The sequence below is a fragment of the Echinococcus granulosus genome (assembly GCF_000524195.1).
Source record: "Echinococcus granulosus chromosome Unknown EG_S00003, whole genome shotgun sequence".
Taxonomy (NCBI): Eukaryota; Metazoa; Platyhelminthes; class Cestoda; order Cyclophyllidea; family Taeniidae; genus Echinococcus; species Echinococcus granulosus.
The window spans coordinates 1,163,880-1,175,959 of record NW_020170383.1 but is presented as its reverse complement, the minus strand read 5'-3'; the positions used below and the strand labels follow the sequence as shown (position 1 = coordinate 1,175,959).

General features: G+C 36.9%; 1 protein-coding gene across 1 annotated transcript; it reads left to right on the top strand. All coding sequences in view use genetic code 11, as the record gives it.

The window, feature by feature from the left end:
• Positions 1-2,316: 2,316 nt before the first annotated feature.
• EGR_00817 (hypothetical protein) lies at positions 2,317-11,564 on the top strand (the record flags this gene model as incomplete). The annotated part of the gene is made up of 2 exons (XM_024490066.1): positions 2,317-2,378; positions 11,528-11,564. The coding sequence occupies 2 exons, from the start codon at positions 2,317-2,319 to the stop codon at positions 11,562-11,564; spliced, it is 99 nt and encodes a 32-aa protein (XP_024355469.1).
• Between the last annotated feature and the right edge of the window lie 516 nt (positions 11,565-12,080).

The following is a 12,080-nucleotide window of genomic DNA, read 5'->3' as shown; positions in this document are numbered from 1 at the left end:
TTTAAATTGCTTAAATGTTATATGGAAAGAACAGAATGGTGTAACCGCATCTTAAGTTTTAATAAGTCAAAACGGAAATCACGTGTGATGGTAAAATGTGTGTATTAAAGCTGACAGTGGCCGGGCATTCATAAAACCACAGAGTTATCTAGGGAAATTACTTTAATTATGCCTCTGGGAAAATGAGAACTGTTTTAATAACCAAATGGAAATGTTTATTCTTTTTTTATATTGAATGTAAGATCTCCTAGGGGATGTAGTTACCCAAAGTTTAATACAATATCAATTCTCCAGAGCCTGTCATATTTTATCTGGACTTTTACGTGGTAATTTAAATCAAAACAGCATAAAAAACCCTCTTATAACGAAATGTCTATATTCATTATAAGAGGGCATCAAACGAAGACCAAAATTCTGAAGCTAACTAATCGAGTGCACCTCATTGCCTTGTCGTCAACGCGTTGACGATGTATCGCCGCATTAATGAAACGAAAACACCTAACCGACAGTTGAAATCGGAACTTAGTGAGTAATCGTTTGGGTAACACCTGAGTAAATGTGGTAAAATCAGGTTTCTCGCTAATTACTGACTGTTCTCACATGTTATAAAAAATGGGTGCTTATATGAACTAGACTTTTATTGTTAGGCGATTTAAAAAACAAAGTGGAGGCGAAGTTTGTTAGGGGAATTTCTGAAATAACCTTGGAAATTGGCAACAGAAGAAATGTTTTTCAATCGAAAAGACAACTCCTACTTTTGCTTTTTTATTTGAAAGGAATACACGAAAATATGGAAAAAAGAAGAATTTTGCTGGATGAGAGAAAGTTAAGCGCTTCACAGTTGTTTCCTGTAAAACGTGATTTTACTAGTTGAGGCAAAGAGTTAGCACTTAGAGAAAGAAAAGAAGAAAAGCATATGCACATAAACTGAAACGACGTCTCTATTTATGAATTTTAAATAAATGTTTAGCGCATTTTTTACCACTTAGCCACTTTGAAGAATATTTCAAGTCTTACTAGTGGGTTAGAACATGTTACTGGTACTGCCCATACTTGAATGTCAATGTCAATGCCTTAATTCCTTTTGCTCATTCATTAAAATGCAATAAATGTTTTAACTACAACTTTACGTGCAGCCTTTTGTGGTTTAGCCCGGTCCTTGAGATAGAATTAGAAGCAATCAAAAGGCAGTGGGCTTCCATTTCGATTGTATGAACGAGAGCTTTTACATCGTTTGCTCTGATCGTGGTCAAAAGTGGGCGTACTACTTACATTTATCCAAATTTGCAGGGAAATATAATCGGTTGACATCTAAAACTACTGTACAAGAAGTGCAACAACCTCCTGAAAGACCTGCTCAATGACCCACTATTGTTTCCTCCCCAATTGCACAATGTTCCCTTCCAACGCATTTCACAACACCTCGTTACAAGGATACTTCCTTACTGTTGATTGAAGACAATTTTTAAGCCATTTTGGTAAGTTGCTTTCAAATTCACGACTTTGATTTTCTTTTTTAAAGAATTTTCCAGTATCCTGATCTACTTTATAAATCAAACCAGCCATTCTATTAAATTTATTTTTGCCTCAATTTCGTTGTAAGGGGTTCCATTAAGTAAATAGCTAACATTCACTGCCATTCAAGATCAGAGTTACATAAAGTTCAAAAATGTACAGCGGCATTTTTTAGGCGTCATGGTGTCACTAATTTAGAATCAGATATAAGTAAGCTCTTTATGGCAGAAATACCGAAAGCCTGCATGCATTCATGGAGGCTCGACAATGCTCTTGGTAAAGATTTTAGTGGAACGAGATAGGTAGTACCCAAATCGTAATTAGCATTTAACTTACAACATGCGAAGATTTCATTATTTTAACCTCAATGAGCATAAACCACGTTACTGTTTGTAAAAACAATTGATCTCGATTAAAAGTCTTGAGATTCTATCCTCACTTAAAATGGGCATGGGAGTAAAAAGCTTTCTAAAATGGGACCATGCTAATGTACTTGTAGGCGGCCAAGCTCATTTGTACAACAGAAATTCTTTTTACCAGTCAGTACAGTTTTCTTTATTCAAGAAAGAAGCTGTATTTGCAGTAAAGACCGTTAGCACTCAACAATTCACAAACGGACTTTATTATAATCATAAATATCAGACATCCTTTCTAAGTGTTTTTCGGTTGCATAGTGTAAATTTACCATACTTGACTTAGGTAGGAAGACGATGCTCTCTTCACCTAACTACCCATGCAAAAGCAGTGGGTCTCCCAGTGGGTCGGTTTGATTGCATACCTTAGAGCATAATAAATGTGTTTATGTCTTCGAAGTGGCCCTACATCACAGATCACTTTGTACTTCCGATGGACGCTCCGTCTCCGTGGGTAACACAATCACTGGGTGACAGTAGCAATAAATGAAATTTCGTAAAAATTTACTCTTAGCTATTAATTTCTTGTGAAACTGGTGCAACATAGCAATATATCTTGTGAATATATTTTTGAGGTGATTTGTCACTTATATTTAAACAGGGGCAAAACATTCGCGTGTCCAATCTGTTGAGCGAGATTTGAAACTTGGCCACAGTGAATTACCAGAGAAGAACTTAAGGGACCCTGTTCCCTTAGAGGTCCACTTTCGTCAAATTTTTTGAGACCTTCGCCTTCACGTTAAACGCCGCAAATTTTCATTGACACTGAAAAATTTCAGTGCTAGTATAGAAATCCTTTTTTATGTTCAGCAATTAAATGGAAGTACATTTGAGTTGTGGAGCGAAAGCAATTTTATTGCCAACTTTAAACCCATGCATTTTTTATATTGGGTCCTAGCACAGTTAATACTAATAATGTGGTTATTCATTCAGAGGTGTATTAATCGCAATCACTCAAATTTGCGAATGATTTGGGCCCGCTGTTCCACTTCGTAGTGTTTTTCCCCATTTAATAATCTAGCCATCATATTTTTTCATTCGTGGATGGAGTAAATCACTTTTGGGAGACTGTTCCGGCCGTGCAAATCTTCAATTTCGTACCTACTTTACAATTTTTATTTGTAATAAAAAATGAATGTCCATCATACCGTGAAATCCGCTTACTAAATGATACAGCCTTGTTCCATGATAGGTTAAATTTTATGCTGGGTTACTCCAAGTCGTCAATCGTGGATGTAGAGTTACACTAAAACCGTATGACTGCTAAAACTATGCCTGAGTAGGTATCAATGCTGAGCGCCTTTGAATGGAATATGCAAAACATGGATGAGGAAGACACGTGTGGGTGACATAGAGTTCAGAGCATTGCGGATTATTAAGACTGATTCTATATTTAGGTCAACTACACTCAAGTACAGTTGAGTATCCTGTCGCGGTAAGGCAAATATTAATCGTTTATTTTGCTCGCATAGGACAAAGTGAGCCTAATTTTTTTCTTCGATAAAATTAAGTTGCTTTTTTTACGAGAGAAAATTCGTTTGCTGAAGTCAGATCGTTGATAATAATAACCTCTTGTTTCTAATGGGACCATCTACACCATTGTAAGGGGGATGTCGCTTTAATGATATGGCGAGAACAGGATCTCTGTACATCGGTAGGAGTGATTAAGCAAACATTAGATTTCAGCATATTAGTCAAAAGGGCATGTTTCCTATCAAATGGTGTCTTCACATCAAAATGCACTTTACCGAAGGTTTTCTAAACTTTTATGCTTGCCCCAAAGTCGAATTTGTGAAGCCTCATTTATTAAAAAATTGATTCATTTAAATTGCACTAACAAAGCAGCACCGGCTGTTGTTCTACTTTTATGTGAACGGTAAACCTCCCGACAAATGTCTCACTCCGACCGCAAGTGATTCCAAATTTCGTAAAATTTACCATGTCACATAAAAAACCCTTTTGTTTTGCTATACTAGCAAAAGCAAGTGTTACCCATAACAAACAATTTTTCTTAAGAAAAGCAGGATTTTTCGCAACTCCCACGACCATATTACAAATACTAAGACCTCTATTTAATTGTCCTATCATATTCCCACGTTTCCTCACCAATATTTAATGTCTCCTTAACTAAAACCGCTAATATCTTTTTGGATGGGATCATATAAACAGAGTAAACATTGCGAATTCATTAAACATCTGGATTGTCCGAAATTGCTGCCAATTACTTTCCCGTAGTCTACAATCAGCCATTTATTAATCCTTTACCACGTGGACAAGTCGAAGCAGAAGTGGTTTTAAAAAGTCCGTTTTTTGCATGCCCGACTCATCGCACCGTAAATAGCTTGTCAAAATGTGGACCCATGGCAAGGCACTTGGTGTGTCTGATGGCAGTTCACTAACACTGTCATCAATACTGTCAAGCTTTTCAACGCGAATTCACCAGAACGAAGTCAATAACGCTTAAATGGACGTTTTAACGGTCATTTCCACTTAGCAAATCACAAAAAGATGACATGCATTAAGTCTGCTTGACCTATCTAACGGTAGGTTAACTTTGTAATTAGAATGAGTAGGTTGACAAATCTGCCATCTATATGTGGCAAATTCTACTTAGCTCTCCTCGGCCAAAAGTGTTCACATGCATGTGATAAATAATACACTTAGGGGAAGTCTAGTGGAATGTATGTTTAATATATTCCAATGGTAATCTCACGACTCGAAAGTAAAGCGACAGTTTTGTCTTTGTTTTAATTTTATTTCCCCGGGAACATATGATAAGCTTATGATAACCACCTTAGCTCATTAATATGCTTACAAGATAAAAAATTGTTTCCAATCCTCGAAAAAAAAACATCAATTCTGAAATACAAAATTAGTACCAGATTAATATGTCAAAAATTACCGGATTTTCTATTCTGGATACTAATTTGGTTGAAGAAAAGAGGTTGGTAAAACTATATCTTGGTTTAAAAAACGGTCCAGCGTTATTGAGCCTGTGTATGTGTGTGTGCGTGCAATTGAAATGGGGGACCAGAAACACCGAACACCGACCAAACTCTTCTTGCCTACACATTTTCCCAAAGTCCCAAGGGAAGTACCATCTCCCTTTTGTAGCTCAAAACACACTATTTGATCAATGTACAAAAAAGTCAATTTTATGCTGTCGGCATTCAGATTGGTGTATGATAAGTCGACGAACTTACTGGGTGGTTTTTATTATGGGAAATATATAAAGTAACATTCATTAAAATCTGTACACTTAATTTGTGCACTAATAAGCACTTTTCTGTTTCAAATAACATGAAGATGTACTCATCCATGCAATTTCTCGAAAGAATCAAAGTATAGGGTGATTCAGCGATCATAATTTCTTGTCTTGACTGTGTAGAGATCCGAAAATATCTTGATTTTTCACTTTTAGAGTTATGAAAGTGCAGGATTTTTAGTATGGTACTGGTTTTACAGTCTTGCAAATTTTACTCATATGCAACTACCACTAGACACAGAGAGCGTTCCCCAACCCGAGTTTTATAATATTTATTACGTGGCAATCGGCTTTAGACCTGTGCCTGAATCTTTGTCACTCACTACTTTCAGCAATGAGATTTGGCCTATAAAATGTCAGCCCTTTAAAGTTTTGCATTTTGTCGCCTTATTTCAACTTATTAAAGGTGCCTTTATTTCCTTGACATGTTAGAAAATTGCATTTCCATAGATATGTGAGTTGCATAAATTATATTTAATTATTTCAACTTTGTGATTTAATCTACAAAGCGATGCAAATACATTGTTTTCTGATGAAAGTTCAATGGGTGAAGACATCATGTGCAATGAAGTCAGATGTGAACACCATTTTTCCAAAATGTCTTGTTTTTTAGTGAAAACCTAACATGTCAAGCAGCATAGTTTTTGGCCCTGATAGGGTTCGATGAGAAAAAAAACTGCTTCGTAAAAACTAACATCCAATCATTAGTATTATCAATTCGCTCAATCATTCATTCACAGGACTTAGAGCAAAAAATAAGGAGAACAAGTATAATAGGCAGGTGCCGAAAAACAGAAATGACTCACAAATTAGCAGGTTGCCTGCAGCAACCAGAGGTGTGCCTATTCTTCCTCACACCTCACAATCAGACAAGGCAACCTCACTTCAGTGGGATCCTCCTCCCATTGCTCACCTCACCAGATATCCGACTGACGCCAATCTTCATCTCTTCTACCTGATAGAAATGGCTAACAAAATAATTCGGTTGATTTTGCATCCTTGGAAAATTTATATCTTGTTTTAATAAATAAAATTTGGAATTTTTTTATTACTCAAAAGTCGCTTACGTAGTTAGTTGGCGGGGAGGTGGGAGATTTAACTACAAATGATAGATTGTGGTGCAACTGATTTCAGTTACTCCTGCCCCCTGTGACTCTCTCATTTCGAAGGCTGTGGTTTGGCCAAACGTGGATGAGTGGAATACAAAAACATAATTACTCTTAGAATAAATAGTTTAAACAGAAGTGCTGACGTCAAACCTGTGCTGATGGTGGTTGAAGGAGCTCACCATTTGCGTTCACCGTCTTGGGGGCCGCCTACTACGCCCTTTCTGGAAATTTTTGTAGAGATCTGAATGCTGGGATGGTCAATTTTTTTTTGTAAAATATGAATTAATACTTTTTTGTTATCCTTAATTATCAAGAGTTGACCATTGCAGCTAAAACTGATGCTATAGGCAAAGGTGAAGAAATGACAAATACTCTAAGCAACACAAATTCCTCGATGACATGTGATCTAGACATCATTTAATTGATTTAGCCTAACACAGCGTTTAGCATTAACCTTAATATGTACCACATTTTTCAGTTGTGGAATAAATATGCTCAATTCTTAAAATAACATCGTAAATATTGCAAAATCCCAAACTATGGTGTCATGTTTTTGAAACGGTTTATGGAACCTCTTGCAGAAGCATCATAACAGCAAGGCAGGCCAAATACGTGGCGCCTTTAATGCCTGCAAACTGTCATGGACATGCGATTTGTAGTAAAGCAGAAGTAGCAAAAATGAGACGAAGATTGGGTGCCATGTCACACAAGAAGCTGAGCACCAAACGCTACCCACCCACAACATCTTGATCACCCCGATGTCGGCTAAATAACTTTCACTTAAATCAGTTTATAAGGAGTATAGGGGAGTAGCTGATATTCAGACAAGAATTCGATTTTTGCCCGTAAATATGCATATGAATCCAATTTAATTTTTGTAAGGCTCCTTAACAATTCACAATTTTTGTAACAGAAGTTTTCGGCTAAAATACAACAGTTAGTCACTATAGTATTTAGTTGCTACATTTCAGTTCCCAATATATTGTGGAAGATTAAAAACACCACTTCATCGCAGAGCGTACAAAAATATCCCAAAACACTGTGAGTATGCCCAGCAGTCTACATTGGGATGGGTAATTGAAAAATTAAGTCTTAACCATTCACGAGTTGCCAATTCTGACACACCTTTTTTAGGGTTAATAAGCTATCTTTTGTATATTTCTAGGTTTCTTTTTGGTTATGAAACATTCAAAGTATGTATGGGCACAATTCGCATAATATACTGATTTTAAAGGTGATTTATTTCCGACTGTGGATAAGATGATCGGGAGTATATTAAACCAGCACCTTAAGCCACTTTCCTTAGACATCTAATATACCATAATAGCCATTTTGGCGTCACTTTGGTTCCTGGAATGTCAGTACATACATTGAAGCGTCAAGGAAAATAATGTCCCAAAATGCAATATTGCTTGTCCATAGATTTCAAATACTTATAGACATGAATATGTAAGCCTTGCATCACCAGCCGATGAAGTGGCCACGGCCAGATAGAAATTCCGACAGACTGCTTTGGTCATTCTTCATCCACTTATACTAGACGAATGTTGTGCATGTTTAACGCATAACTTTTTATTACAAGTCATAACGTTGTGCCTGATATTTTGCTTCAGACAGACATGCATTCCGTGAAAACTCACTATTATGCAAAAGTATTACATTCTGCTTCAAGATCGTTAAAACAGCGGGTCTGGCATACGTCCTTCGCTATATGCGAATATATGCATAATCAGGTGGGGGAGAGGACCTTAGTAGCTAAAACCCTTTTTCGCGATTGGGCTCTTTGAACGAAGTTTTTGAATTCCGACCCACACCTGTTTGATTGGAATCGCATGCCAGAAATAGGAATGGTGCTGTGCACTGCCTTTTGCCGTATTATCATTATAAGGTTTTGAATGAATTATATACCCATTGGGTTGTAGAGGCAACATGGCAGCAATTGCCTGTGACATTTTTCCGTGGATTTGTCTCCCTGTTTGCTTTCAGACCTAAACAGAACCCGGATGATTTAATCTCAAATAGTTATAAAGGAACGACTATTTTTAAACCCTGATAAGACATTTGTCAGCATGCTAGTAACTGCTCTTACATTAGGTACAAGCGAAATGTACTTCAGCCTAATTCCTTCTTATTCCACAAGCGCACCCCATGCTTCTACCATATTTTAGAGATGTTTTCAAAAATTGCAAAAAAGGTAAGTGCGTATTTGAGGGGAGGAGACAATTTGCAAGCCACAAGCACATAGGCCAGGGCGATAAATCAACTAATCTCACCCACTCTAGCCCATCTCATCGGCTCCTTCCATGCCTCAGCGTGAGTCAGAGCCACTTGAGTGCTTCATCCACCAGTTAGTCACGTACCATATAGAAATGTGAGATACTAATGCTTTTCTGTGGGACACACTGAGCTGAATGGACTTGATTTTTGACTATTACCACAGCCATCTGTTCAGGATAGTAGATCAACTGTCAACTATTTTGCATGAGACAATCCGTCTCTAACAAATAAAAAGAAATGAGTTGAAATTGCAACACGAAGTTTTATTTCACTATTTAATTATTGCTCCTTAATAACTGGAAAGCCCGGAGATTCTGCAATGTAAGTTCAGTTTTTCTTCGTTCTCTACTAATTTTTTTCTAAAAAACAATTAAAAAACAATGATATCATCATTTTAGGGCCCTAAGTGTGGCTTGTCTCTGATGTCTTTCTAAAATCGAGGCTAGTCTAAACAGGGATGAAATCAGGTAACTTTATAGCTACTTTCACTTCAACACTATCAATCATCATTACTTGAAAGCTAAAAACAGTACAATGCTTGGAGGAGCTTTATTTACACGCGTAACGGTATTTTGCTGCAGAAATTGCAGTCAAATCTATCACAACATCCTCCTATATGCAGTGAGTTTCCGTTTCCGGTGACGTCTATTTTCTATGCAAACAATTCCTTATTATGAACAGGCGGGTCTAAGGATGCATTGGTACGATTTTACACAAATCTAAAAGTTGCATCACTAGCTATGCTATTATATTTTCTTCCTTTTCCTTACACGCAGTGAGAGGCTATTTTCATACAGCTGAATTTTGGTTCGTGTGTCTGACTGCAAATTTACACATAAAAGCACATCGAATGACCATGTGCATGGCAAGTGCGGCACGACTTGATGCAAAAATAGAGGAACGCTTCTGACCTAAAATTCTTAACCAGATGACATTTTCAACAAAAGGTTTCCAGACATTTATTGTGTTTGCTTGTTGTACGCTGTTCGTTAGCGGGAGGTTTTTCTCCATAAAAATAATATTGCAAAAACTTATAGTTTGAATATATCTGAGAGCAATACTCGATGATTTCTGCACTGCACTTAGGTTTCTTGAGCTACATAGATTAATTCTCTGCTAGGAGACTTGAGGCCTCTGTCTGTTTGGAACCCTACACTATACCCATTTCTTTAATAAGGTACGCCTTCATTATGAACAGAACATACTTTGAGCTGATAAAAAGGAAGCAAATGGAGATATAAGACCTCATCCACATTAGTCGACTAAACTTCTTATTGTAATTTCCATCAAAATGAATTATTTAAAATAATTTATTGCATCGCCGACTCAACCATCGGGGAAAAATATGTTTTATCATAAGTCATCTCCCTTAGCTCCAGTCACTTAGGTATATTTGACTCATTGTATCCTTATATCACTTTTAAAAAATGAACCGTTTATATCTAACAAAGATGTCCAACTTGTCGGCCCCAATTAGATCAAACATTTGACTTTGTAATTAAAAATGCAAAAATGACTCACTGTGACTTGCCATATCGGATCATAATGACACCATTAAAAGTGGTGCTTTGTAGTACCTTATTGAGAATGCAGGCAGAAATCGACAGATTACCAAAGCATCTTGTTAAAATAAATTAATAAATGGAGAACCGTTTACTAAATAGCCTTCATAATTTAAACCCATCTACTTCTAACTTTTCAACAATTCTTTAAATCTCATTACTATTATTTGGTTGTTTGGAAAATTCACACGACGTAAACAACTAAATACTTAATCCTGCTTATTTTTCACCTCACTCCCTAACGCAACCAGAAGGCACCACCAGGGTTAGTTAATTAGCAAATGAATGCTTATAACAAATCTCATGCAAGAATAGCCTTTGCGCCATCTTACCTATTTAAAACTTTTACTTTCGTTGCCAGTTGCATTGACTGATCACAATTTCAAGTATTTGGGGATTCGCCAAGATGATGAAGTTTTGTTTAAGGGCAAGGTTAAACGTAAACATTGGAACAAAAGGAGCGCTTTTCACCCAATTCCTCCTGATTGCATTCAGGCTTTTTCGCAACTTTTCCTAATGGATAAACTAATGAGGGTCGATCTCTACTTAGATGCCAATGCTTTAAAACTACTAGCACGAGAGAGTCTATCAGATCTTAGTCACTCGTATATACCACTCCCTCGCGAAATAATTGCCATACAAGGACGGGTAAAAATTGGTTCATATTTATTCCTAATGATTTGCTGTTTTCGCTATATAAGCAAATGCACAAAAAGTTGCCTCGTCTTTATGGTATACTGTATCGAAGTTTTTAAAATATACTCTTGGAGGTGCTGGATATCACATTGTATTTGACAATGGTTGGGTTTCTTGTTCATCGAGTGTTAGACCAACCTATTCATTTGTAGATTAAGCCAACAAGGACCTGGAAATCTGTATTTGCGTTCCCTGGTGATGCCATAAAGGCCCATTTGGGTCGCTAAAGTCAATCATCGTCAAGGTGCGAGCAAATTTGATTGCACAAGAACTTCAATGAAATTAAATTGAATTTGCATTCGAATTATACTTGTCAGTGTTATGGCAACATTTATTGGTAAGCTAATTGGTTTAATACAATTTATCCTCTTCAGGTTATAGTGACTGAGGTGGCTTGATTTAGGCTGTTTCCATGCCATAGGAATAGGAAGAGTGCATCTGGTGTACAGCAATGCATCCCAAGGCAAAAGCGATGCTGAATGATTAATGATTCTGTCAGCAGTGGTGGAAGTATATGTTTGGGTCTTTTTCACATATATGATACGGGTCAATATCACTTTTAAGTGATGTATACAAGTGTACGCTTATGGATACGGTTCTCATGAGGCATTCAACACAGCCTGTTGGATTGTTGGAATTCTGTTGCCATCGTCCTTGATCTTACGTGTGCTACTCCTTGTTTTATTCCAGGCCACTCCCTCAAGGAGACCTGATGGATGTTGGTTAGCGTTTTGTTAAAGATCACAGGGTATGGAGTTTATTCCTTAAATAATTACACAAATATTGCCCATTACTTCAATCATAATGACTCTTGAATTTCTTGTCTCTTGATTGGTAATTTAAGAATCTGCACTTTTTAATTGAACAGTTCAAAACTGCACCCCGCGCTTCGTGTTGTATTGAAGTAGTCCTGATGATATCAACGTAAGTTATGATTATCCATAAAGAAGACGCATAAGGGAAGGCTTGCCTGTATAGTAACAACTACTGAAATACACATGAGCATGAACAAAGTGTAGTAGAGAAAAGAATATTTTGCTTGATTTCTCCCGTCAAAATGCGTTCAAAAGCAAAATATTTACTGACAGCCATCGTTTTAAATAACTTCTAACTTTTGCCATTCATCTGATGAAGGAATAAGAGAGTCGCCAGAAATAAATCTCCCATGTTTCTCATTATTTTATCTACACCCAGCATTACTGTTGCATTTGTGACAATTCGACCATGCGATTAATTCCTTTAG